General features: G+C 40.1%; 1 protein-coding gene across 5 annotated transcripts in view; it reads left to right on the top strand.

Moving 5' to 3' along the window:
• Nucleotides 1-27514, top strand: part of Dclk1 (doublecortin like kinase 1) — a 338861-nt gene that overhangs the window by 259989 nt on the left and 51358 nt on the right. For 2 of the 5 annotated variants that reach the window (XM_042685808.1, XM_042685806.1), the window contains 6 exons: nucleotides 10631-10762; nucleotides 13161-13167; nucleotides 13310-13418; nucleotides 19642-19699; nucleotides 20136-20255; nucleotides 24511-24657. In XM_042685808.1, coding sequence (XP_042541742.1) covers nucleotides 10631-10762; nucleotides 13161-13167; nucleotides 13310-13418; nucleotides 19642-19699; nucleotides 20136-20255; nucleotides 24511-24657 — 573 coding nt within the window. The remainder of the gene's footprint in view (nucleotides 1-10630; nucleotides 10763-13160; nucleotides 13168-13309; nucleotides 13419-19641; nucleotides 19700-20135; nucleotides 20256-24510; nucleotides 24658-27514) is intronic. The other 3 variants (XM_042685807.1, XM_042685809.1, XM_042685810.1) reach the window with 2 other exon arrangements.

The raw sequence follows: 27514 nt of genomic DNA, 5'->3' as shown, positions 1-27514 counted from the left end.
GATAAGTAACAGATATTGCCAATTGATAGAAAGCCTGTGGCTTTGCTTAGACACGGCAAAAAGAAAGTGGACTTGTGCTAATTGTCGATAGATATCATGGCCAATTTTCCATTCAAGCAGTTCCAAGGGAAATGCTATTCCACAGCATTTAATCTTTGGAACATATGACTTTTATTAAGGGACTGTTCAGGGCAATATATATCATTTACTGTTTGAAACTAAAGTCCCTCTGAGATTGAAATCGCACACCGTTTATAGGACTTTGAGATCTCTTTGTATGCAGAGCATAATTCTATTATACCTAAAACGCAATTTAAAAACAAAATTCTTAACAACAAAATCAAAGTTTTGAGTTCATTAGCGGAACAACATTGCTGATGCATAGGAACTTAAGATTTACTTCCTTTTAAAACCCTTTTCTATAGAGACACTGAATTTTAAAATAGATCTGCAGGACAGGAAAGCACTGTATCCAGCAATCCAGGAGTTTTTATCCTTATGGGTATCTTGAAATGTGTGCTTTGAACACTGGGCTGTAGTTAAAATTTGAGAGGTTTTTTAATGTGCTCACATTTTGCTTAGACATAGGTATCCTAGGAAAAGATACTAGAAATAGTTCCCTGTTTTCAGAATTTTAGAAATGCCAAACCTAGTAATATTGAAAGCATGTAAATTCAGTGTGAACTCCAGACTATGGCTTTGAGAATCATGTGGGATTGTTACTGGGGTTTTTCTTGTTTAATAAATGAAGTGGGGCCAGGGCATCTAAAGGGTATCTACCAGAGGCTTTTAAGAAGTCTCAGGCCCACCCATGAGTACACATCCTTGAATATGAATATATATATATACCTATATATTCACAAGCATTTTTGGTGTGTCCTATGCAGTCCCACTGATGTTTACACCTGAAATCTACACTTGAGTGAGAGTTTTCTTTTTCTTTTCCATAATAACAATGTTGTCTAAAACTCACAAAAATGAAAACATACAAGAATATTCCTAAAGTATATCCATTTGATTTGTGTAGAGTGGCCATATATCTATACAGGTGTATGGATGTTTATGTGAACATGCAGGGCTCAGTGTGTCCGTGGATGTGTGCCTATGTAAGTATCTGTGTATGTGTATAGTACATTAATAGTCAAGTATGATATTTATGGTACAACCTTATATGTTACTGGCTTTTGTAGAATTCAGTGTAAACCATTGTGTAATAAAGTGCTGCACTGTGACATATTTGCTGGAACATCAGTTCATTAATAGATTGCTAAACTAGTATGACAAACATAGCTTAAAATATTCCAATGTTCTGGACTGGGAATGTGACTCAGTGGTAGAGTGCTTGCCTAGCATGCATGAAGCCCTGGGTTCGATTCCTCAATACCACATAAACAGAAAAAGGCAGAAGGGGTGCTGTGGCTCAAGTGGTATGGTGCTAGCCTTGTGCAAAAGAAGTTCAGGGACAGTGCCTAGGCCCTGAAATCAAGCCCCATGACTGGCAAATACATACACACACACACATGTGTGTGTGTGTGTGTGTGTGTGTGTGTGTGTGTATAGTTTTGATTCAAGGACAGATTGAAAAACTGAAATCCAGACAAATCCAATATTGTGTTATCTCTTAAATACAAATAAGTACATGCTGTCTTGCTGTTTGATCATTAGAACAATTTAATATAACTGATGTGTGTGTGTTGACAGCTGTAACAATTGTCACTACAAAATGAAACATTGATATATAGAGTTTTGAGTAGCTGAGTATAATATTGAAGCATAAATAGAAGAGAATTAAAATTATATTTTGAAGTGTAATAACAAAGCCAGATAACCTGTAAGGCAACCTGTGTTCCTTTAAGACGATGATCTAAACTGTTTTGAATATACTTGCTACTTGTGTATATCTACATAAAGATACACACACCTGAAAATGCTAATTGACTGAATTTTCTGTGTACTTTTGCTCATTTATGCATATTGTTACGTCTCTAATTGTGCATGTTAATGACCCACTGTATTTGATTGGCATAGCCCACAGTGCGAAAATTAGAGATATGTTGAATTCAGTCTACCAGTTGCCTGATACAGTCTATTGTTCTGTCACTTGAAAAATACTTGCAATTTTGTGCCTGTAATGCATGTGGATAAACTAGGACATCAGAGGCCCTCGCTATAACTTCTAAGAGTGCATGACATATGATTTATTGTAGTACAGATGATAGATAAATTCCAAGATAGTACAAGTGATGCATGTAATATGTGGATATTTGTATTATATATGGCCACAGAATGTTCTTGAAGCCAGGGTAGTATCTATTGGAATGTTTATAGACAAAGATCTAGAAAAGTTAATTTTCTTGTGATGGGTTTTCTGAAGAGTTTATACTCATCAACAAGCAATGAATTGAGTTATTTATTTTACTTTGAAATATGCTACGATTGTTTTAAATTTGGATAACAATTTTAAGAAGAAGTTGCATACTTATCACTTACATTTGAGTTACTTGGATATGAATTCTCCTCTTTCAAAAAGGTATTTGTTATGAAAATGTTTTAAACTGCAATCTATTGGAAAAAAAAATCTATTGATCGAGGTCATCAGTGAAGTTTTGTAAATCTGAGAGTTAATGAAATGTGTCCTTGAACTACCCACTACCCATACTGGAAAGTTCCATCTCTAATGCTGTGGTTGCATTGTAAAATATTGTACTTTGTATTTCACATTGGACCATGTTACTCCTCTCCAAGTTAATTTTGTGATACCACCTTAGAATAACTATATAATAAACAGGAAAAACTGCCTATGTTGTACAGCGAGTTTCTTTCAGAAAGCTTGATGAATAGATGTTGGAACTGAAATGGCTGTGTGGGATAAGCGTCATTTTCACAATGCTTTGATGACCATCCTCAAATGATGCTTGAGATACTGTAGAGTCAAACTACATGACATCTAAAGTATAAATGCTGATGATAACAACAAAGTAAGTAGATTATCTGATGAGGAATTCTATTTCTGCTACTTGTGTTAGAATCATTGTATTTATTCTTCTTAGGTCCAAGGGTAAGTGTGTCAGCCAGATTGCCAACTGGTTGCAAAAAGGAAATTAAAGTACATTTTCCAAACATACAAGCTGTCTACTGGGCTTAAAAGTATGTTTCTCAAGGTCATGTGATTTTCTGTGGGAGTATTATATGTGTATATGGTTATGTGTGGGCACATGGTGCAAACTCTTTTTAATGTACTGAATAGATATATTCATAAAGAAATATATTAAAAATTAAATAGATGTAATAAGATACTGGATTCTTCAATTTTAACCTAGAACAAAAATCATTATATATTTTATCCATGGTATACTGTCAAGGAGGATAAAAATATTCTACTGGTCAAGTTAGAAACTATTTTATGTTACAATTATGTATAAAAGTTCAGCATTCTGTTATTATACTTAGTAGTTTATTAGATTTTATATTAACCTTAAAATTAATTATCTCTACATAGATCCTCTTCATTATTTGTGTGATACATCAAATTAGTTTTCCACAGCAATAATGGTATAATTAGTGGGAATGTTTCCAAATGTATAGAATTCCACACTGAATTCACACTTCCTTATTATAACTAGAGTTTAAGGTAAAATGTAGCGCCCCTCATTACAGGCTGGGAATTCCATCAAAAGAGTAACTATTGGGATAGTACTATGTTCACAATAATACACAACTTACCAGTCCTTTCCCAAATTTTGATTTCAGATGAAGGCATTGTAGCTGCCTTATAGTTCTGCTGATATAGTTCTTTCAAAAGAGTAGTTTAGATTGCAAATTTATAGATCTTGGCCTTAGTGAAATTATGAGAAAACAGAAGCAAAGGCTACCTCATACCACAGACAATAGACTTAAATACACACTATATTTACTAACTTTAGCTCTCCTCTCTTCACTAGCACAGCCATGATGCCAATATTCTCATGTTAATTTTCTGCTTTTTTGATGAACAATAGTTCTCTAGTCTTTGGGATAATGTAACCAAACGTTTATGGATTTTATTTTTTGGTTGATGATGGGACTTGAACTCTGGGCCTGAGCGCTCTTCAGCTCAAGGCTAGCTCTCTACCACTTGAGCTACAGCACCTCTTCCAGTTTTCTGGTGGTTTATTGGAGATAAGAGTTTCACGGACTTTCCTGCCCGGGCTGGCTTTGAACCGCAATCCTCAGATCTCAATCTCTTGAGTAGCTAGGATTACAGGCGTGAGCCACTGGCGCCCGGCTTCCTTTATGGATTTTTTGTGTTTATTGTGTTGTTGGTTGTTGGGCTTGAACTCTGGGCTTAGGAGATGTCCCTGAGTTTATTCACTCATGGCTAGAACTTTACCACTTTGAGCCATACCTCCACTTCCAGTTTTCTGGAAGGTCATGGACCTCTTCTGGAGGTCCTTCCCACCCGAGCTGGCTTTGAACTTTGATCCTTAGATCTCAGCTTCCTCAGTAGCTAGGATTACGGGCATGAGCCACCAGTGCCCAGTCTGAAATTTTAAATCTTTATTTAAAATTTTAATATTTATTCCTAGTTCTTAACATGATTATTTATAGCATAAAGTATATAGGCTGAATATGCTGTGAAGAATTCAGACAAAGGACTGGGGATATGGCTCAAATGGTAGAGCACCTGCCTAGCCAAGTCAAGACCCTGAGTTAAAACCCTAGTATCATAAAAAAATTAAAAATAAATTTAGATAAAGAATTTTGGAAAAGACATTCCCATTGTGCTTCTTTCAAATTATGAGGCCTTCAACTTACTGTCTTATAACCACATGGGAAGCAAATAAATTTATATGGCTTTTCTATATTACACAGAAGACTAAGGTTCTTCTGCCTTCTATACTAATATTGTTTTTAATGCTGTTAAATTAGATTGTCATCAAAACTTATTTTTGTACTAGTACTGGGGCTTTCACACAGAGCCTCATGCTCTCACTTGGCTTTTGCACAGAAGGCTGGCACTCTACCACTTGAGGCACATCTCCATTTCCAGGTTTCTGCTGGTTAATTGGCAATAAGAGTTTCATGGACTTTTCTACCCAGGCTGCCTTAAAATTTCAGTCCTCATATCTCAGCCTCCTGAGTAAACAGGATTATAGACATGAGCCATCAACTCTGTGTTCAAAACTATAAACTACTGAGACTACCAAGACTACTATTTAAAGTCTGTTATAAGATTTATTGATTAGGTTTTCTTTATCATGCTGATTCAGAAATCACAAGCCAGGGAGCACTTGATCTCTAAACTTTTTCAACCACTCTTCACATCAACATCAATTCAAAAAAGTAATAAGAAGGTGCCAGGACAAAATGTAAAGTGGAATTTGCACAATTATCCAGCCAGATCTACAGTTATGGCAAGCTTTTTCTATCTTGACTATATTGGTTGTATCAGTTGGATACTTTCCAATTCTTGATGCAATATGGACCCCAGATGAGTGACAACATTAATGCGAGTGGCAGGGATAATGCATAACATTGAAAATGAACTGTTTCTTTTACTACAGAGTCATCAAATACATCTTGGTAAAATGTGGTTAGAGCTGTTATGTCAGCTTTCTCACTTACTTCAAAAAGTGTGATATGTTCTCCATCTGTTATGTGATCTCAAGCTAAAAAGCTACACTTAAGGATGTGTTCTGACTTAGTTCTCTTATGAAGGTGTGCCATAAAAGCATCCAGGTGTCAGCAACCTGCCCAAATGGTTCCCATTAAATCTGCTGGGAGGTGATGACATTTCAAATGTTAGAACGCCTCTCAGAGCAGCTAATTGCATTAAATTCTAAAATAAACTGTAGGTTTTGTACTGTAGGCCCAGATGCTTTGGAATTAGCAAACAGACTGAAGCAAACACAAAACCTTAGTAACATATTCCTTCTAAAATGGTTTTAATCTGCTCAGAAAATCTAATAGGCAAATTGATTTCATTTAGAAGCAATCAAAAATATAGGTGAGATTTTCAAGTTTTATTGGTCAGATATAAAGGCTAGTCTCATTAGGTCAGTTCTAAGGAGTAAGGGCTTACCCCTTTTCATTTTGCTATGTTCAAACTTTCTCAGGCAGTTGTGGGTGATAAGAGAAATGTTCTAGGAAGATAGAAGTTATGTACATTGAGGTGGCTTAGGAATAACCATATTGAAAAGGCCAACTGATTACTAAAATTATTTTAACAGAGAAAAAGGGAGAGAACAGAAGAAAGGGAGAGAGATGGGAGATAAAGAGAGAGAGAGAGAGAAAGAAAAGAAAGGAAAAAAGAAAAGGAAGGAAGGAAGGAAGGATGGAAGGAAGGCAGGAAGGAAGGAAGGGAGGGAGGGAGGGAGGGAGGGAGGGAGGGAGGGAGAAAGAAAGGAAAACGAGAATAAAGAGAAAGAAACACAAAAGTGTTAGGTGACAAAAATCAGAATCCAAAAAGTAACAGGATGGAAGCATATTAATATAATAAAGGTGACATTTCATATGAATGAATGTATGAAGTACTGGGGTTGGTCCAAAACACCAACCTCTCAAATGCAGTCTGAGGAAATGAGACACACCTGTGAGTTCAGTGGAAGGTTAAAACACATGGTACCATTGATAAGTCAATATGATTTTGAAGTAGACTAACATTCTACTCTAGAGAAAGCAAATGGCAATTTTTTCCTTTCATTTGTGCTGGTCATAACACACCTAGAAAATTGCATTCAATTTTGAATACCAGCTATAAAGAGTAGTATTGACAGCTGGAATGTGTTCACCAGAGGTGAAAGGAGCTCTTGGAGCTCTGACACATGAAGAACAACTAAAGGAACTGAGAATATGCAAATCAAAAGAGTAGACGCAGAAGCCCAGTGGCTATTCCCCAAAACCTGAAGTGCTGTCATATGGAAAATAGAGTAGATCTCTTCCAGGTGACTCTAGAGATGAGAGGCAGAAACAATAAATGGAAAATACCAAAGGACATAATTTCAACATAAATTAAAGAGGTTCCTTTTGTATACTACATGGTAAGAGTTACGATAGTACCTGCAGAACCATGTGTCTTTACCAGTGACATTTCAGCAAAGGTCATTTGGCCACCAAATGGTCTCCTGTAAGTGAGTAATTTGTTTTCTTGATGGAAATGGCATGGAATAGATCATATTTAGGTCTTCTCTTAGTTTCTGAAGTTCTTTAAGTTCCTGGATGATCTTTGTCTTAAAAAAGTACATAGCATTCACAATCTTATTTCCTTAGCAAACTGAAGGGCTAACACTGTTAGAAATTAAATAGATTTATCTTACTCTGTTTGAGCATAATAAACAAAACTGGGACTTTGCATTTACTTTGCTTATAAGTAAATAAGTTTTTTCTTAAAACTCTCAGTGATCAGCTTATTCTCAGACAGCCAAAATAAAATGATCAGGCATATATTTTCAACAGCAAGAATCTGGATTCGGCATAAGCAAACTTCACACACACACACACACACACACACACACACACACACACACACACACACACACACACACACACACCAGAGCCTGAAAACCTTCGGCATAAGCAAACTTCACACACACACACACACACACACACACACACACACACACACACACACACACACACACACACACACACACACCAGAGCCTGAAAACCTTCCGGAACTTTTTCTTTCATGCATATGGTAGAGAAAACACAGCTGGCCTTGTGGCAAGCATTCAGTACAGCAGACATTTGGTGGCACTGTTGAAAACACAATTCATTAGCTGATAAGTCAATTTAGTGAATAATACACAACAAGCTTATGGAATATAACAGCTTGAGAGATAGCATTTGGGTCAGAATTCTGTGTTGAAAGTGCTTGGTAGTTTTATTTTAGAAGAATTCAGAACTGAGCGTATAAACTGTGGCTATCCTTGCTAGGAAACACACTGAAGATCTATTAACTTGCATGTTTAATGAAAGAATGTGTCTTTGTACCCTAAAATATAAAACACCACATGCCACAGGAGCATCTGTCACCCCAAACCACAATGTGTCCACATTACAGTGAAGCACTACGTGTAATGCTACTGGAAGAAATTTCAAGGACCAGAAAATCAAAAGAGAAATTCTAGATCTTAGACATTTCCTTAGTGCTTTCCTCATTGGAGCAGCATTATTCCTGCAATAGCACCAGAAATAAAGGATCATACTGCTTCAGAAAACACATCACTTCCCCTTACATGTGGTCCTGTTAATGTCTACTTTCTGCAGTCATCAGCATAAGTCTGCCTTGTCTCAGCCTCCTGTTCCAATGTTATAAACACAAACAGACTTTCACAAAAGTCAGCAGAGCATGGTTTAGGAGCTGAGATGTTCACAGTCCCTTTGATACCATGGGGTATGTATCCATTGTGTCATGTGATGACTAGGCATGGATCTTTCTTCTATTTAGACATATGACAAAGGTGTGCTGCTGGTCATATAAAGATTTGAGGGGACAAGATGGAGAGACAGCTCAAACCCTAATTTATTGATAGAAAGCAGTTTGTGATAGTGGGAACTAATGGGAATGCCATATAAACTTCAAAGGATTCAGAGGTGATCACAAAACTTCCAGAAGTCCTTGCAGTGGAGCAAAGGTGTCATTTCCTGTTTCACTTTCTTTTTTTTTTTTTTGTGCCAGTCCTGTTTTTGAACTCAGAGCTTTTTGTGCTTTTGTGCTCAAAGCTACTACTCTGCCACTTAAGCCGCAGTTCCCTTTCCCGCTTTTTAGTAGTTAATTGGAGATAAGAGTCTCATGGGCTTTCCTGCCTGGGCTGGTTCTGAATCACAATCCTTAGATTTCAGCCTCTTGAGTAGCTAGAGTTACGGGCTTGAGCCACTAGCACCTGTCATTTTAAACACATTTCGATTAACTTCCATCTCAATTGTGTCAGCTGTCAGCATTCATGAACTCATCCAATGAGATACTCTGGTCTTCATCCCACCCAGGAAAATGCTCCATGGCCCTTGATTGAAATTGCCTTACAAGAGCAATTCTCCAACTACTAGAGTCGTTTTTTAATGCACACTAAAATCTTTTCTTTGTAAAGGCTGTTGGGTATAATGAACTCCCCCCGCCCCACTGCGCTGTACTTTGTACATAAGGCTAGATGGAGTAGGAAGGAGGTTGAATGAAACAGGTAAGCCGAGGAAAAGTAGGTCAAGTTTGCTTCTCGTTGCCTCTTCATGATCAGCTCAACTACAGATGGTCTTTCCCTTCTCTCTGCTCCACAGACAGCCGGCAGCATGAGCCAATGCCACCCCCTCACCGCCTCCTGCTCCCATCAGGCCAACCAAGTGGATAAACCCAGGGAAGCAGAAGGAAGAGCCTTTAGGACAAGCTGTGTTCACCATTTAGAAATAGCATTGCAATGTGCCCAACTTGTGTTCTTAAGAACTAGAGGGAAAAATGAAACCATACATTGTTAAAGTATATCCCTACCCAGCCAAAATACGCAATATTGGATGTTGTGTTGTCTGTTAAGTGCTTTGACATAGTTGTTACCTTATTTATTTATGCTCCTAGTCAGAAATCCATCAAAATTATAAAGGAACAATCAGACTTGGACTTTCATTCTTTTTTTTTAATTGTATCAGTCCTGGGACTAGAACTCAGGGCCTGGACACTGTCCCTGATCTTTCTTTTTTTTTTTTTTTTTTGAGGGGGGGTTTCCTGTCATGGGGCCTGAACTCTGGACCTGGGTGCTGTCCCTCAGCTCTTCAGCTCAAGGCTAGCACTCTACCACTTGAGCCACAGCGCCACTTCTGTCTTTTTTCTTTTTTCTTATGTGGCGCTGAGGAATCGAACCCAGGGCCTCATGCATGCAAGGCAAACACTCTACCAATGAGCCACCTTCCCAGCCCCTGTCCCTGATCTTTCGTGCTGAAGACTGGCAGTCTACCACTTAAACCACAGCTCTATTTCCAGCTTTTAGGTGGTTAATTACAGATCAGAGTCTCAAGGACTTCCTGCCTGGGCTGGCTTCAAACCTGGATCCATAGACCTCAGCCTCCTGATTAGAATTACAGGCATGAGCCACCTGCTCCTGATAGGCTCTTATTCGTCTCTCTACCTCAGACTTCATAATAGTTAATGGACTGATAACCTTTTTATTGCTCCCATCTATCTCAAGCCTAATCTTTTACATTTTTCTTAGAGCTGAAGTAAGGCTGAATTTTTTTGGTAACATTTTGTAAAAAAAAAATACAACTGTATTACTCTATTATAGTAAATATAGCAGATAAGATCAAAATGGTCCATATTTGAAGCCCTACTTGCCAGTGGACTGAAGACAGATGCCTAAAATTTGTCAAACCCAAACTGTGAGCTAAAGGATGCTCATTTGGGCAAAAGGAATCAAAATCCCTGGAAAGTCCAGGTGCACATTAACTAGCCAGATCCAGGCAACACAACCTGCTACTGGTAGATTGGATCAGAAAGAGTGGTGGCCATCATTGAATATGCTAAAGACTTCTTTTCCAAGTGTGAAGACCAAAGTTCCTCCCTGGGAATGGGCAAAGCTACCTCCTGAGACTCCAGGCTGGACATAGCATATGGAGACTGGTCACTCTGACCCAATTGTTTTATTTTCTGTTTCTGTCCCTTTACAGAGCTCTCAACATGGCGGCTCCTCTACTTCACTTGCATCCACCAAAGTCTGCAGTTCGATGGATGAGAACGATGGCCCTGGGGAAGGTGATGGGCTTGGGATTTTCCCAGCTTGTACAGGGAGCAGAGAATGGGTTGGCTGGATTTATTCTCCCAACAGCTCTTGGGAGCCAATCACTGGGGGATAGGAAGTAAATATGGCTCTCACCTGGGATTAGGATGGCTCTAGAAGAATGGGGAGAAGAAATTGGCCTAATTTGGAGATGTTTCAATTCCTATGAGAGTATGTTTCCTAGGAGGCCAGCTTCAGAAATCTATTTGCTTCAGAAATCACAGAAAGTAACTTTCCACATGTTGAAGAGAACATAAACTGTGGCTTTATAAAAAGTTGGCTCAGTGGCAATTGAAAAAAATTGTCTCTTTAAGCTCATTCTCTGTGATGTGGTTGAATGACTAAGATTCCAGAGCTCACTTTTTTCACTAATTCACTGCATGATTTTGAGCAAACCTCTTCTGCCCTCCAAATCTTAGTTCTGTTAAATAACGACCCCCCCCCAGGGGGGTCATTCCACCAATCTCAAATCAATTAGGGGAAAACTCTTGGAAAAAGCTAAAATGATTATGTTCAAGCCACTGTTGAAGTATCAAGGGCTAGAAATGTAGATCAATAGTAGAGGCTTTCTAGCACGTGCAAGGCCTTGGGTTCTATCCCCAATTTTTTTTTGGGGGGGGAGATCATAGGCTCTTCTTGCTGTTTTAAGTGATATGATTGATATTCTCATCCCAACCAACCCTTTCCATCCCCCCCCCAAAAAAAACCAAACACTCTGTGGAGGAGACATTTTTGTTACATCAAATAAGGCATATGACTTACATAAGAATAATTTCCTGACTACCACATAGTATGGGACATTTTTGCATCTCCAAACATTTGTAGTTCAGACATCTACAAGCCCCTTTTGTTCCAATGTGGTGTATTCTTCTAATGAAATGAAATGGTCCTTGAGTACACTTCTCTTTATCAATCATCATGAAGAAAACAATCCCAAGAGTAGTGCTTTGGGTGATGCCTCAGTGCAGGCTTCTCGTGGAAGGGAGGATGACCAAGCTATTCCACTTCCCATTTACCCTACAACCAAAGATGATTGCTTGTAATACCCCGGAACTAACTGGCTTTAAATTGGTGTCATCTGCAGATATGTTTTATAAACTCAGATGCTTTGCAATAGATTTAACACCAATCATTCCTCTCCTATCCCATGGAGCAGATAACAATCCCCTGGCTGAGTCCTTCAAACACGTAAAATCATGTCTCTTTCCCAAGGAGAAGGGAGGAGGACATTGGCTTCAAGCCCTTACTTATTCTGGGCACCATCTAGATAGGTTATAGAGGACTAACAGTAAAATGTTGCCACCAAAAGAAGTGAAGAGGCTGCTCAAACACCCAGGGCAATAGTAGGAGCAGGAAATATAGACCACACTTCCCAGAAAGTCCATCCACCATGAATGCAGAGTGAGTGTTATCATGATGCCAGTATGAAGTTCTGAAGTATCTGATGGTTGAGAATCTCTAGTTGTTATTCCCCAACAAAATAGACTAAATGTGGGTATACAAAACACACCAGAAAGCCTCTCTCTCTCTCTCTCTCTCTCTCACACACACACACACACACACACACGTGCTCTTAAGGTTCTTATTTTATTTTGAGACAAAATATTCAGTCTCCATTGATGATGAAAGGTCAGAGGAGGAGCACATTTAGAAAACCCACTATGCTTCCCTCACAGTTTGCATTCAGATTGCCTGAGGGAGAGAGCTAGGATTTATAACTTTAAAGCATGTAAATTTTAGAGCCTAGCTATAAAAGGCTTTTTACACCCTTAACATGTTAAAGGTTATCCAGCATATTTATGTGACCTAAGCATGGCTTATTTAGTTTTATGGCCTGAGATATTTAAAGCATTATTAGGCATTTGTAAAATATTCGAAAATGCATTTTCAGGGGTGGAAAATGTGTTGTGTTAGTGGCACTAACATAATTGAAAGTACAAAACTGTTCTGTTCACAGACATAATAGATATTGCAATTTTAACTCAACATCTGCTCTGCAGGTTGGTGGTGAGAACATTTGTCTAAAGTCTGCTCAGTCCAACTGGGGAGGGGTGGCAATCAATGCTTAGTTCATAAGGAATTTTACAGAGGTCTCCATTTCAGGATGTAGTAAAGTGTCCAAACAGCAAGTATTTTTCATGCTTGAACAATGTCAAGAAGCCCAGAGTTGCATAAGAACTGTATTTTTCTCCTGTACTGTGTATAGGAATGCCATTCCTCTTAACACAGTGGGTATTCAGTAAATGGGATTAATCAAATTAGCATGAAGGAAGGAGAAAAAAATGAAGCTTTCTCTTTCAAATCGTTACTGCAGGAGAAAATTTTACTTGTATTTATATAAGTGGAGGTAGACCCCATCTGATTCCTTTTAGTTCATCATTTGTCTTAGTAAAAACTGTTGAGTATATACATGGTCTTAGAGGGAGGGTATGCAATTACGTCATATACAGAAAATGATATATTGATTCTAAATCAGTCCCAGTCTATAAGAGGATACTTCTGAATGTCTCCTGATTCAACATCTGTGTCCCCTTTTCTACCAATAAAAACATATTCATGATTCTTCCAGAAGTGTCCGAGGAAGGCTTCCAGATTCCAGCCACGATAACAGAACGATATAAAGTCGGGAGGACAATAGGAGATGGGAATTTTGCTGTTGTCAAGGAGTGCGTAGAGAGGTGAGAAAGATATAATTTGCATGGAACTTTAAAGGAAACATTTGGCATTATGTTATCCAAGATAATGTCTCTACTTGCACTCTGTGGCACATATGGAATAAGTTAATGTTTGAATCCCAGATGCAAAAAAAAAAGTCTTTAAAGAAATACCATCTAACAATAGACTTGAAAAATGTAGTGATTCCTGGACAAGATCTAGTAAATAAAGACTTCGGGGCTTTTTGTTTTGTTTTGCTTTGCTTTTATTGTACTGGGTGAAACATTGCCAGCTCTTTCAGGTAAGTTTGTATCTTTATTAGAAAAGTCTTATTGAGTACTTTTTCCCACACTTTTTAGAGGAATTTTTGTAGAGACTAGAACAGCCTTCTATAATGTTTGATCTGTAAATACTACTCTAAAATCATATATAACATTAATCGTGAAAGGCTTTAAAATGTATATGTACTGACCCCAACAAAATCAATATTTGATCCATTAAAGTGTGATCACTTTATTAAAGGTTAAGATTAAAGGTAGTCTGTGAACCAGATGGAAGGGTTGAGAGAGAATTGTTTATCCTCTGCATTCTTGATAACTAATCATGGGCAGTAACTGGTGGCTTGTGGATTGAGATATGACAGTAAAGTTCAAACCTAGACTAAGTGACCTCAGGCCTTCAGCTCAGAGTCAGATTTGCAATTTTCTTCTGAGGCAGCTGCTTGCTTTAAGGGACCAGCCCAGCCACAGCTTCTTTTCAGTGGTAGGTGGGCAGAGTGTGGAAATCAAGGGGCACTTCCCTGAATCACTGTCCTCTAGCTTTGTGGAAGTGGGCCTGATGTATCCTGTTGCCCTTCTTTGCTCCTAGTGGCTCCACCAGTTTCTGAATATGCCTGAAGATATCTCAGACCAGAAGACAGCAGGAAACATCGGCCTAGAAGAGCCAGTCTTTCTTTTTCATTAGAAAGTTCAAATCCAAGCCAGTATGGATGAAGGTCTATCAGATAGGGGGCAAGGTTCTATGTTTGACCAGTGTCCACCACATTTGCCTGCCACCCCTTGTCACCCTTCAGAAGACACCTCCCTTCCCCAACCGCAGTAGCAGAGCCTTTATTAAGCTATTCTCCTACCAAACCTTGTGTTCCACTACACCACATCAGTCTCAGCAACCCCTCTCTATGAGGACAGAGCATGAGTAACTAGTAAGAGGAAGCTTCCCAGTCACCTGTCTCTTCTTTTCCACTCACTTACAGAGTGTACCGCCAGACTCCAAACAAATGTCCCATTATTATCATGGGCCTCACACCTCCTCAAATAAGGGCATGCATAAACAGAGTTTATTGAATATAAACTGTTGACAAGGCTCTTAACTCAATATGTCTCACTACCTTGTCATCATAATCCTGTAATGTCAGTGTTACCATCCCAGTATAGAAAAGGACTGGAGAATTGAAATGCCCAAGGTCATTCAGCTCATCAGTGCTTAGATCAGAGCTTTGCCCTTAAACCTACACTTCTAGTCTCCCAGCTCCACTGCTTCTAGTAAGAACTTTTCCTCAAGGTTCTGATAAGAAATTTAGCTGAGCCAAAGCATATGTATCACATTTGGCCCTGGACAAATAAGACCGAATATTGTGTGTGATAGGTATATATAGTTGTGTGCATACATTTATATAATTTCTATTAAATTGATATTTTAACCAATAGCAAATCTAGCCCTCTTTAACATCTTTTCCACTGTAGCAGAGTATTCTGTATTTAGCAGATTGCACAGTGTTTTCTCTATGGGGTGTCTGGTCATTTACCAGGACTCATCATCTGTTAGGTTGACATGGTGACCACGTGTCACTTCTTCTAGCTGGGCCATGCATTACAATGGTTTTTCCGTCCAATAAATCTAGTCTCCTCCTACTAGAGATTTCCCATGTCTCCATCCAGAATTAATTCATGTTTGTCCTTTGTAACTTGGATTGCATTCTTTTTGCATGAGTTTCCATCTTGGGTCTTACTGTATGAAACTTCAGTCTAAACACCAGATTGCCTCAAAAGTGTTAGCATTTGGCTCCTGTTGAACAAGGACATATGGCATGTGCCCTTTCTTCCCGGAGGTATCATGAAACATTCTTTTAATATTTTCCAGAGGTCCCGAAATATATAAAAGTGAACTAAGAATGTTGTGAATGGCGCAGATTTCTCGGGGGGTACGTCTCACCATATTATGAGGAATGAATATGTATTAATGAGGGCAAGTACGTGTCCTCTCTGATAATAATACAATGTCACAGGCAAGGTTTCTCTACTACAGTGGACACAGGAACAGTCGCCAGCTCTGCCCTACTGTGATACTGTGCCAGCATATCCTTTTGCTAATGCATGGCTGGGTCCATGGAGATTTCTTCCTGTGCACTAGGAGCAATTGTTCAAGTGCTCTGTGGAGCTCCTAAGGCCTATGAAGGGAAGGTAATAACTTCAACTGGAAGAGACATTTTGAGTCCACCAAGGCAAACTCATAGAGCTGGAAAACTGTAATGAGAGGTCAGAGTACCAGTAAAGAGCTTGCTGGAAGTATCTTTTACCTCTAACTATATAAAAATCCTAGGTATTAGTGCTCCCGTCTCTATTTGAAGAATGGCACCATAGAACTGTTGGTTCTTGCAATCTAGTAAACAGACTATGACTCATATAGAAATGGTGAGCCTTACCAGGGACAGACCATTTCCACAGTCTTCAAGAATCATGTTCCCAGAGTCTGGAGAAACTTCCTGTGGAACTGGGATGGAGCGATGAATCAGGTGATATCGGCTTAGATACCTTTGGGTTTGCTAGTTGGTGCTCTTCTTTCTTTCCTGCCTGGGTCCCTACAGGCCATGAAACCCTGAAAGAAAACTGGACATGGAGGTACTGGATGAGAGTCTCAGTTGGCTGCCATCTTCTGTGACCTCCTCATAGAGGAGGGGTCGGGCTAGGTGATGGTAATTCGATGAACAAAGATTGTTGTTGAGGCTTCCTCTGTTGAGGGTTGGTCCTTGCGTCACTCCACTACATAGCTGCCAGCACCAACTCAACCAAGTGTGGAGCTACCAGGAGCTCAGGCCCTCCTGGGTATTTCTGGCATCTTTAAAACCTTAGTGCCACAGGACTGCTATGGAATTAAATCAATGCTTTGTGGCAGGATGCTTGGGCAGCAGAGATTCCCTTGTCACATAAGCTGTTGTAAACTTACATAATGTAGCAAACGAGGAAAACTCCTAGCAAAGGTATTCCCACTTTTATTTTTTTGTTTTGTTTTGCCACTGGGGCTTGAACTCAGGGCCTCAAATTTCTGCTTGGCTTTTTCACTCCAGGCTTGCACTCTACCACTTGAGCTACACCTTTTTCTGACTTAATTGGTGTTTAAAGTATCACAGACTTTTCTGTCCAGACTGGCTTTGAATTCTGATCCTCAGACCTCAACTGATTAGTAGCTAGCATTTACAAGTGTGGGCCACTAGCACCTGACCAGAGCATCCCAGTTTTTAATAGCCATTCCCTTTTCCATAATATTCTATTACTTGGGGCAATGGGGTGGGGGTAGGGGGGGTATTAGAACTGGTGCAATTGAGAATGGTTATATTAACCAAGATAATTTTCTCCAGTTCAAGTAAACACATACAAAACTGGATTCAGTTTGAATTGAAATTTGGAGATTTCCCTCTAGTAATTCAGGCACTATTCTTAGGTCATACTTAATAGGAAGGTCAACATGCAAATTAATTTCCTCTGTTCAAGAAAAAAGGTGAAGCTTCTGTTGCTACTGCTTTTTTGTTTTATAGCCTATAGGGGTCTGTACAAGGCCAAGGGCATTATTTCAAGAACAAACAAGCAAATGTCCCATATTACCACCAGCAAGCCAGTTGTCTAGAGTGTTTTTCCATATATCAAACTCCTGAGAACAAGTGAGTCAGTCTAGGCCAGGTCCCTGTGGCTCACACCTATATGTAATTCTAGCTCTTTAGGAGGCTGAGATCTGAGGATAGTGGTTTGAAGCCAGCATGGTCAGAAAAGTCCTTGAGAGTCTTAGCTCCAATTAACCACTGAAAAGCTGGGAAAGGAGCTGTGGCTCAAGTGGTAGAGCTCCAGCCTGAATGAATAAGTGCTCAGGCTCTGAGTACAAGCTCTAGATACCAGTGTAAAACATCAATAAAAAATAGGCAGTTCAGGGGCTGGGAAGGTGGCTCCGTGGTAGAGTGCTTGCCTTTGCATGCATGAGGCCCTGGGTTCGATTCCTCAGCCCCATACAAGCAGAAGAAGTGGCGCTGTGGCTCAAGTGGTAGAGTGCTAGCCTTGAGCTGAAGAGCTCAGGGACAGCACCCAGGCCCAGAGTTCAGGCCTCATGACTGACAACAACAACAAAGGCAGTTCATTCATTTCAGCTCATCACTACCTATGGAATAATTACACAGGCACAGAATTCCTCAAAGCTCAAAATAGGGAGGAAAGCAAAGACATTCCTGTTTTATTTCTTGCTAAGTGTTTCCACTTAAGATCTGTACTTACATTTTTATTCTTACGGCTTACATTTAGTCTTAACATGTGTTTGGGGGTTCATTTTGCAAATGAACTACTTTCGGAAAACATGTACTTCTAGTAATTAAAGATTTTATTATGGCTTTAGCGATCTTCCCTCAAGCCGTCCAGAAGAAAAGTTGTGATATGGGGGGCTCCTTGTCCAATCTGAAACATAGGTCAATGGAATGGAATGTTTGATTGTATTATGTATCAGGAGGGAAATCCCAGGGAACTCTGGGAACTCAGCCCAGAGTTGCTTTCATCTTCCCTTCAGCTTCAGGCCTAAGACAGAGCCCATGAGCTTGACATCCTGGGAGCCAAGCCAGATGCCCATTCACTGGGGATTCTGCTTCCTGACTTGGTTGTGGAGGTGGTTTTGGCTTTCTGGGTCCTACAGCAGCTCATGGACTTGTAGTACTTTAATATTACTCCTTCAAGGGAAAGGAGGATAATGGGTAGACAGGAATCACAAAACTAAGGAGCCTTCTTCTTTACCTGGCCATCCAGTTACCTGTTTGAGAAAGTGATAGAGGGAAAAGCCAGGTTTGAATTTGAGCCTCTCACAAAGTGTCATCCCCCGTTCCTTCTTTCTGTCTGGGACTGACGGCAGGGTCAAGGCAAATGAGCATAGAATCTACTGGGCCACCAAATGAAACATTCTGAATGAGAGAAAATTGCTCATAGATTTGAATCTTGGACTTGCGTATCATAACATGTCAGTGATTCCTTAAAAAATAAACACACCCTTCAGCTTCTAGTTTTCCTCAAGTATTTGCAAATTTTTGAAATCTTCAGAAGCCTCTTATGAAGAAACTCCTGAAACCCAAAAAGAGTTGTAGACTTATACCACCCAGGGCATTTCCAAGGTGAGGCAGTTCTGTGTAGGTGAGTTAGCTTCGCTTTCTCATTTCCCACTTCTAATAGGCACTAATATGTTTCACCTCTTACTGAAGTGCTTCTTCCCCCCTCTAACTCCACTTCCTTACTGATGGCCTGGGGAGAAGGGAGTGTAGGGATAGCCAGTGTCCAAGCTTGTACTTAGCTCATTTCTCCCTCTGTCATAGCCATGTAGATTTTTTTGAAGAATCTATAGGCAGTGCAGGAGGAGCAACCTTGAGCTTTTAAGTCCATACCTTTAATTAAGGCAGAATGGATTGCTTTTGCCCCTTGTCAAAAGCATTTACCTCTCAAAAGAGACTGACATTGGGTATGATGGGGAATACCTGTAATGCCAGCACTCAAAAGACAGAGGCAGAGGATTCTGAGTTTAATGCCAGCCTGAACTACAGAGCAAGACCCTGTGTTGTGGGGTATAGGGGAGAGCAGACGGGGCTGGACAAGGAGGAAGTCAGGAACATATATCTTGCTATGTATAACACATATATCCTGCTATGTATAACACTTCCAAGAAGAAGGAGAAGCAAGTTAACAGGAGTTAAGGAAGGAAAGCAGTAGTAGTGGTAGTATATTTATTTAAAAAGTAGCAACCTATATAGCTCAAGATCTGTCTACATTAGCTGTTCTTGAGTTTTGCCAACCTATAAAGTATGTATAAAATTGATGCTTATAAATATTTACATGGTTCTTGTTTAAGGAAGGAATGGAGCATTATAAGATACTGATGAAGTAAGATGTTAATGCATAGCAAAATGATTCAACTGATCTAAAGTTAAAGGTTTTTGTTGATTTCTTGTTGCAGGTCAACTGCTAGAGAGTATGCTCTGAAAATTATCAAGAAAAGTAAATGTCGAGGCAAAGTATGTATAAAGTTTATTCTTATGAATGTAGTATTCTGAGGGTAAAAAGAAATAGATCAACTCCCAAAGAAACACAAGCTTAGAGTTGCATTTTTGTGGGGCAGAATATTTTAAACTTACTAGAATATAACTTTATAAATAATCCAAGAATGAAAGTTAGTTGTAATGATTGGATATCATTTATGTTCCTTCCCTTTGCTTTATAACCACCCCTTACTTTTGTGATCTAAGTTTCATTTCACTCTTGTATAGGAACTTATAGTTGTCATGATAGGTCCTAAGTTTCATTATCTTCTGAAAAATCTAGGCTCTCCAAATATCATTATACTTTACCAAAATATATCTGCCTTAATCCTCAAACAGTATAGTTGTACTGTCAAGTAAGGTGCTCATATGTTTTGTATATGTTGAGTAAGACCATGGTTCCCTTGAATAGGAGCACATGATCCAAAATGAGGTGTCGATTTTAAGAAGAGTGAAGCATCCCAATATTGTGCTTCTGATTGAGGAGATGGATGTGCCAACTGAGCTCTATCTCGTCATGGAATTAGTAAAGGTACGTGTTTGACAAATGCAAGGAATTTCTGTCTAAGACATTCTGCCTTCCTCTATGATAGAGCTCTGTCCTTAACTTCCTCCTACCATTATCTAGTCTCTCATTTCTGTGCTTTGGTACAGTGACCAAGAATACTAATAGGGAGAGAACATGAAGTCTAAGTCGGTGGTAGAGGCGTTGCTTGACATGTGCAGACCCTGGATTCCAGCCCCAGGGAAAAAGAAAAAAAGACTATTAATGATAATATTATACTGCCCAAGGAACTGGTCCCAGCACTATGACCTTGAGTATAATTCCTTAGACCTTAGTTTCCTCACATGTAAAGTGAATTTAATAACAGTACTAAATTCATAGTGTTATTTTGAGAAGAAAAATGAGTTGATTCTACCAGCTGGTGTGAGGCAGACAGAAAGCATTAGCTATGAATATGATCTTTGCCATTATTGTTATGGGAGAATATTAACTGTTTGGTTCAACTCCACCCAAAGGTATCAACAATTTTGTGAAAGCAAGTTTTGAATTTTTAGTCACCAACCTAATATAATAATAATACCATCCTAAAAAGTAATATAAGCAGTCTATTCCCTGTCAGTGGATATTGTAATATCATTTGTCTCTTGAAATTACTTTTTCATCTTGGACAGCATTTGATGGATAGTCATGTGTTGATAATAGTTGAATGTAGATGGAAGATGGAAGGTATCTATTCTACTCACGTATGTTGAAATTTTCAGTAATTAGAGGTTTGTAGAATTGTCATGCTTTATTGATATGAGGTTATCTTTTTCTCATTGCCTTTTCTAATAGGCTAATGCAACTGAAAGCTTGAATGCTTTCTGTTAGGCATAAATTACTTGCACTAACTCCTACATTAATTGTGTACTAGTATTCAGAGTCATAGGCTCCAAGAGCTGTGCTTGGAATTCTACACCCAAGCTGGTGACTGCACTGTGGGATTTTCTTTCTTTCTTTTTCTTTTTTCCTCCTAAGACTGAAGACAAGGAACACATTAAGCAAGCCAATTTATTATATAGGAAGATGTTTAACCTATTGCTATCTAGAAATATGTTCATATTTCCTTTAAAAAAAGCCTTAAAGCTGTCATCGTTCATAGTTGCTTTACTTTAAAATATGCTGCTTTTTGGTTTGGGTAGTACTGAGTGTTGAACTCAATTTCTCTTATCCTGAGCTTAACAGACACACCTGCAGCCCCTTTGTACACTCATTCATTTTTTGGGGGGGGGGGTCCAGTCGTGGGGCCTGAACTCTGGGCCTGGGCACTGTCCCTCAGCTCTTCAGCTCAAGGCTAGCGCTCTACCACTTGAGCCACAGTGCCACTTCCGGCTTTTTTTTTTTTTTTTGCTTAACGTGGTGCTGAGGAATTGCACCCAGGGCCTCAGGCATGCAAGGCAAGCACTCTACCACTGAGCCACCTTCCCAGCCCCCGCATTCATTGTTTCTAAGGGTGGGTTTCACTTTATTCCTCGGCTGACCAGGGCTATAATCTCCATACCAAAGTGTTTTCCTATGTCCCTAGGGATAGTAGGTGTACACTGCCACACTCAGCCTTTGGTTGGGTTGAAGTCTCTCATTCTCACCTGGGCTGACCTCCTTGATCTCTGCCTCCCAAGTAGGTAGGATTACAGGTTTGAGTCATTTCACTGGCCCATTGTATTTTTTAAACTTAATGGTTATTTATAGGGTTTGGGGATATTTTCCTATTTCAAGTTATAACTTGCTTTTTTAGAGAGATGTGGCACAGTAGCACAAGCTTACAGTCACGTTTGAGGCTGGGGATGACTTTTTTTTGGAGGTAAAAATATTAAACTTGTTCTACAGAACAAAGATTCCATATTGATACTTTATTATCAAATTACTCCCTCTGACCAACCTATCAAATTACACTTCCTTTAGTATCAAAAATATTATTTTACTCTCTACATCAAAATTCCCATTGCCCCCCTTTCTGTGACATAGAAAATGGATAAAACCTCTGTCTTTATTCAACAGCTCCCATCCGCTGACTGTTTTTTTTTTTTTTGGTAGAGCTGCAATTTGCAGTTAAGAAACAAACAGAGGCAAAGGCTCAAGTGTTGAGGAGACACTTTATGAGAAAGCTTCATCGCTGTGGCAAGCATGTTAGTCCGATGACTGCAATAGGGCCTTCATTATACTTAATGGTCTGTGTGAATTTTGTCTGCACAGCCAAGATATCCTCCCAGGGTGAGAGGCCCTATAGTGTAACACTAGGACTCCTCTGTTGGGCCACTAGACCATCCTCTAGGTTTGGTCATGTCCAGGGCTTCCTGGAGCTGAGCCTGGAAGCTCCCTGGGAAGGCCTGGCTTGTGAGTTCAACCATACTCTGGACTTTAAGGCCTCCACAGAGATATCTCTAAGAAATTTCTGTAGGGCCATTCTTCTCAAACTCAAAGGGTCCAATGGATTGATAAGGACTGCCTGAAGCTATGGGACAAATAAGGAGTGTTTTCTGGGAGAGAGTCTAGTGGCAGTTTTTTGGGGTTTTTTTTGTTTGTTGGTGGTGGTGGTCCGTCATGGGGCTTGAACTCTGGGGCTGGGCTCTGTCTCTCAGCTCTTCAGCTCAAGGCTAGTACTTTACCACTTGAGCTACAGTGTCGTGGCAGTTTTTAAGAGGGCATTTCCTATTAAAACCCGATCTTCAGACTCCTTCCATTACATATACAAATTGCTCTTGTGTTCAGAGAAGGGCAGATGTGCTAGAGAAGTTGGCCCTTCCTGAGGCCACAGAGAGCCCCAGGAGTTAGCATACACAAAAAAGGAGAGGAAGAAACATTTGGAAAAGGGGTTTGGGGCTGAGGAGGACAAGCTTGGGGTTCATCCTTCTTGAAAACCCTCCAACCAAGGAAGGAATCTTCTGCATGCAGTATAAAGAGAAGAAATACAATAATTTGGGAGGACTGCTTGGGGGCAGAACACAGACCTCCTTCCTCTCAGGATATGGGAAAGGGTGGTGAAGTCCTAAAGACAACAGTACCTCAGCACGGCGAAGGTGGGGTCAGAATGCAGGATGCCTGGCAGAAAGAGCTTGGGATGAGAGAAGCGTGACTCTGTAGCCACAGGACTGCAAACCCAGACGATACAGAGAAGTCTTTCACTCTAATGATTACATGTGAGATGGTCCAGAAGGATGATTCTATTGACTGGTCAGTGAGAGAAGTTTCCAGAGCAAAGATGATACAGAGAGGCCAGACCAGATGTTGATATCTGAAATTGTTCGCCAACCAGGGCTATCTTTTGCTTCTGCTATTTTGAGAAGAAAAAGCAAGTCCCTTATCGAATTAAGTAACAGATGGAAGCATTTTGGAGTTTGGGCTCTTGGGTGCATTGTACGTAAGAAGACGCAAACATCTTTTGTAAATCAGATGCAAATTCTCTGAAAGGGCTTCAAATAAATGGAACTTAAAATGGACCCTAAAATTATGCTGTTTCACCAAGTAGCAATAAATTAGCAAAGAACAAGGGAAGTAAAAGTGCCAGTGAATAATAGTCCTAGAAAACTTGCTTTGAAATTTCTCCACCCTCTCCCCCTCCCTTTCTCTCTCCCTCATCTAGTCATTTCTGGTTCTTCTTTTCTGTGATCCTTACAAAGAAGCACATTAAAGAGAGAGAGGAAGAGAAAGGGAGGAGAGAGAGAGAGAGAAAGAGAGAGAGAGAGAGAAAGAAACACTACACCCACTCTGACAGAGCTAAATCTAGAGAATCAAGGGGAGCATGCACATGTGTATGTTAATAATTTCAGAGGCAGAGGAACAATTTCGGCAGCAGAGGAACATTTTGTTAAGGGTGCAATTTACAGAATTACCTGCATATCCTTGGAGGAGGTTTAAGGCTATGACTGTGTCATTATGCTGGCAGTTGGTGTAATGCTGGGAGCATATGCCACCAGGACATCCACATGTCACTAGGCCTCTGATCTGGGGATCCAAGTCTACCTCCACCTCCCCTTCCCTGGGGGCTGTGGAGCTGGCCGCTGTCTGTTACTGGAGAGTGCTTTTTCCTTTTAGCTCAAGCAGAAGGGAGACTGTCTTTTCTAATGAAGAAAGAAATCTTCCTAGAGTTTTTGGGTCTTTGAGAGGCAGAGGCAGGGAAAGCCCTCAAGAACCCAAAGATCCTCATCTATTCTTCATTTCCTTCATGGTCTGTCAGTCCCCTCAGCCTGGGGCCCATCTGCCCATCTGTTAACATGCTGCTCTTACACTGCTATTCTCTTCTCAGGGAGGAGACCTTTTTGATGCTATTACTTCCACTAACAAATACACCGAGCGAGATGCCAGTGGGATGCTATACAACCTGGCCAGTGCCATCAAATACCTGCATAGCCTGAACATCGTACACCGGGACATCAAGCCAGAGAATCTGCTGGTAAGAGGAAAGCCAGCTTCTGGCACTCTGAGCTCCATGCCCTTGGGAGCAAATACACGTTTTCTCTTTTACTTTCTTCTTAGAAAATTTTTGCAGACAGGCATATTGGGGGTTTAACCCTGTAATCCTAACTACTCAGGAGGCTGAGATCAGAGAATGAAGGTCCACAGCCATCCTGTGCAGGCAAATCTAAGAGATTCTTCATTTAACTAGCAAAAGGTCCAGGTATAGTTCAAGTGTTAGAGCACTAGCCTTGAGCAAAAAGACAAATGAGAGTGCATGGCTCTGAGTACAAGTCCCAGTACCTCCCTCTCCCCACCCCACACACCCCTTTTCTTTCCCAACACCTTAACAACTTATTGGCAGCTAGCCTGCATCTCTCATGTAAAACTAGCCTTTCAGGCTGACTATGCGTTGATGCCCAGTACAAGTGTCTCACTTTACTAGTAAATAATTACCAGACGTAAGAATGGGAAGAGAGGTCACAAGTCTAAAGCTGTAGTTAACATCTTAGACTAGGACAAAGTAGAGCATTTATTTTTATTTTTATTTTTTTTGGGGGGGGTGGTCCGGTTGTGGAGCTTGAACTCTGGGCCTGGGTGCTGTCCCTCAGCTCTTCAGCTCAAGGCTAGAGCTCTACCACTTGAGCCACAGCGCCACTTCCAGCTTTTTTCTTTTTGCTTATGTGGTATTGAGGAATCGAACCCAGGGCCTCAGGCATGCAAGGCAAGCGCTTTACCACTGAGCCACCTTCCCAGCCCCAGCATTTTTTTTTTTTAATCCACATCTCTTTTCTGTTAAGAATTCTTGCTTGGGAAAAGAAGAGAAGCCCTAACAGACTTTGCTTTAGTCTGCTAGCTGATCACTTAGTAGTAGTTCCTATGCTCTAAAGCCTAAGGGAAATAAATCATAATTGGTTTTAGAGCCACTAGGTATGCTACAGGGAGGGAGATAAGCATGAAGCCTGACTTTTAAAAATCAAAGACATCTTTTCTCACTTTACAAATACTTTGTTTGCTTTTGAATTTTCTATCTCTAAGGAAGAGTTCATCATGCAGCAAAAGAGGATCAGAAGCCCAGTTACTGAGGGAACAGTAGGGGAAAATAAAAAAGGTGGAAAGACAGGGGCTAGGTAGGGGAGAGTCACAGTATAAATGTTACTGTCTTTTCAGGTTGGAAATGAATTATATATGCAAATGTATGACTTCGATCAAAATGCTAGCTGTTTTTCACTTCCATGATCCACCCTGAGCATCCTACAATAACTTGAAACTCCCTGTTAGTTTGCTGGTCTCTTTAGAAGCCTAGGAATTGAGGATTCTTTTTCTAAAACAGTGTTTCTCCAAGGGTGGTCTGAAGACGCCCTGCATGACAATTACTTCCAGCTGCCAGTTAAAAATGCAAATTTCTGGGTCTCCATGCCCCTCTGCCAATTCAGAAATAGTATCTGGTGACAGGGCTCCGCAATCCACATTGCAGCCAGCTCCTCCAGGTGATGGGAAGGCAAAAGCTGAGGAGCCTCTCAACTCCCACCACAGAGACAGAAGCAAATGAGATCTGCTGCCATGAGAACCCGATCTGTGCTTTGAGCTTTGTGCTTAGCCTTGGGCTAAGTAAGGGCTTCACAGTTATTTTCTTGTCTAATCTTCTCAATCATGGGATAAATTCTGTGTGTGTGTGTGTGTGTGTGTGTGTGTGTGTGTGTGTGTGTGTGTGTGTGCGCACGTGCGCGTGAGCACTCACGCACGAGCACCAGTACAAGGGGTTGAGCTCGGGGCTCAGGTTCTGTGTCTTAGCTTTTTTGCTCAAGACTGGTCCAATGCCACTTGAGCCACAGCTCCTCTTCCAGGATTTTGGAGGTTTATTGGAAATAAGCCTTACAGACTTTCTTGCATAGACTGGCTTTGAGCCTTGGTCCTCAAATCTCAGCCTTTCTGAGTAGCTAGGATTGCAGACGTGAGACACCAGCCCTCTTTTTGGAGTGAATTCTTTTACTGTCCTATTTCACATAGAAGGAAACTGACCACCTAAAAGATAAATGACCCATTCATATTTGTAATGGTTGATCAGTAGAAAAAGTCAAGATCCCAACTTAATTCTTACTCCAAAGCCATTTGAACATAGTAAGTTATAAGTTAAACGGAGGTTAACTGAGTACTGTTATGGGCCATGAACTTGGCTAAACACATCACTTCAAGGAGCTGGTCTTCAAGAAAATAGGCATTCAGAAATAAATATGTACACAGTTTGTTGTAATTACGTTAGTAATCTTGAAGCTATTGACTAATGAAGGCAGCTGAGGTCAAGTGACAGAGGTCTGACTTAATTGCATGTCTCCGTGGTAGCATAAACATTCTCTTCTACCTTCACAAACTGGGGCAATTTTCTCTCATCTCCGCATTCATTATTCCTGTATCCTGAATTATGTAGGACTGTCTTGTGGGAAAGGACTTACAAGGAGGCCTTTGTTAATAATTTCTCCAAGCTCCAAAACTCCAGTGACTGATTGAAAATTAAAGGTCCAATTCTCCTCCTGTTTTTCCTTTGCAGTTCAGTTTTAGGCAGCCATTTTTCATTTGCTCCTTAATAATAGCATTAGCTCTGTAAATGGCTAAAATGCTTATATGGCAGCCTTGTTTTGCTAAAAATCATAATGTATAGGATACCTTTGAAAGGCTGTCCCACTGGAACATATTTTGCTTTTCATTAACCAAAAAGAAAAAAAAACTCTCCTTTTTCTTGCTGTTTTAATTTAAGAATCTGAACAACTTTAGTAACAATTGCAATTACTCGAAATAGTGGTTTTTCTACATGAAAATGTAAGAGAATCCATTATGGTGGTTTCTTACTTTTAGGG

This window comes from Dipodomys spectabilis, unplaced genomic scaffold (genome assembly GCF_019054845.1).
Source record: "Dipodomys spectabilis isolate Male_0828 unplaced genomic scaffold, ASM1905484v1 ptg000095l, whole genome shotgun sequence".
Classification (NCBI taxonomy): domain Eukaryota; kingdom Metazoa; phylum Chordata; class Mammalia; order Rodentia; family Heteromyidae; genus Dipodomys; species Dipodomys spectabilis.
This window is presented reverse-complemented; position numbering and strand designations above follow the sequence as displayed.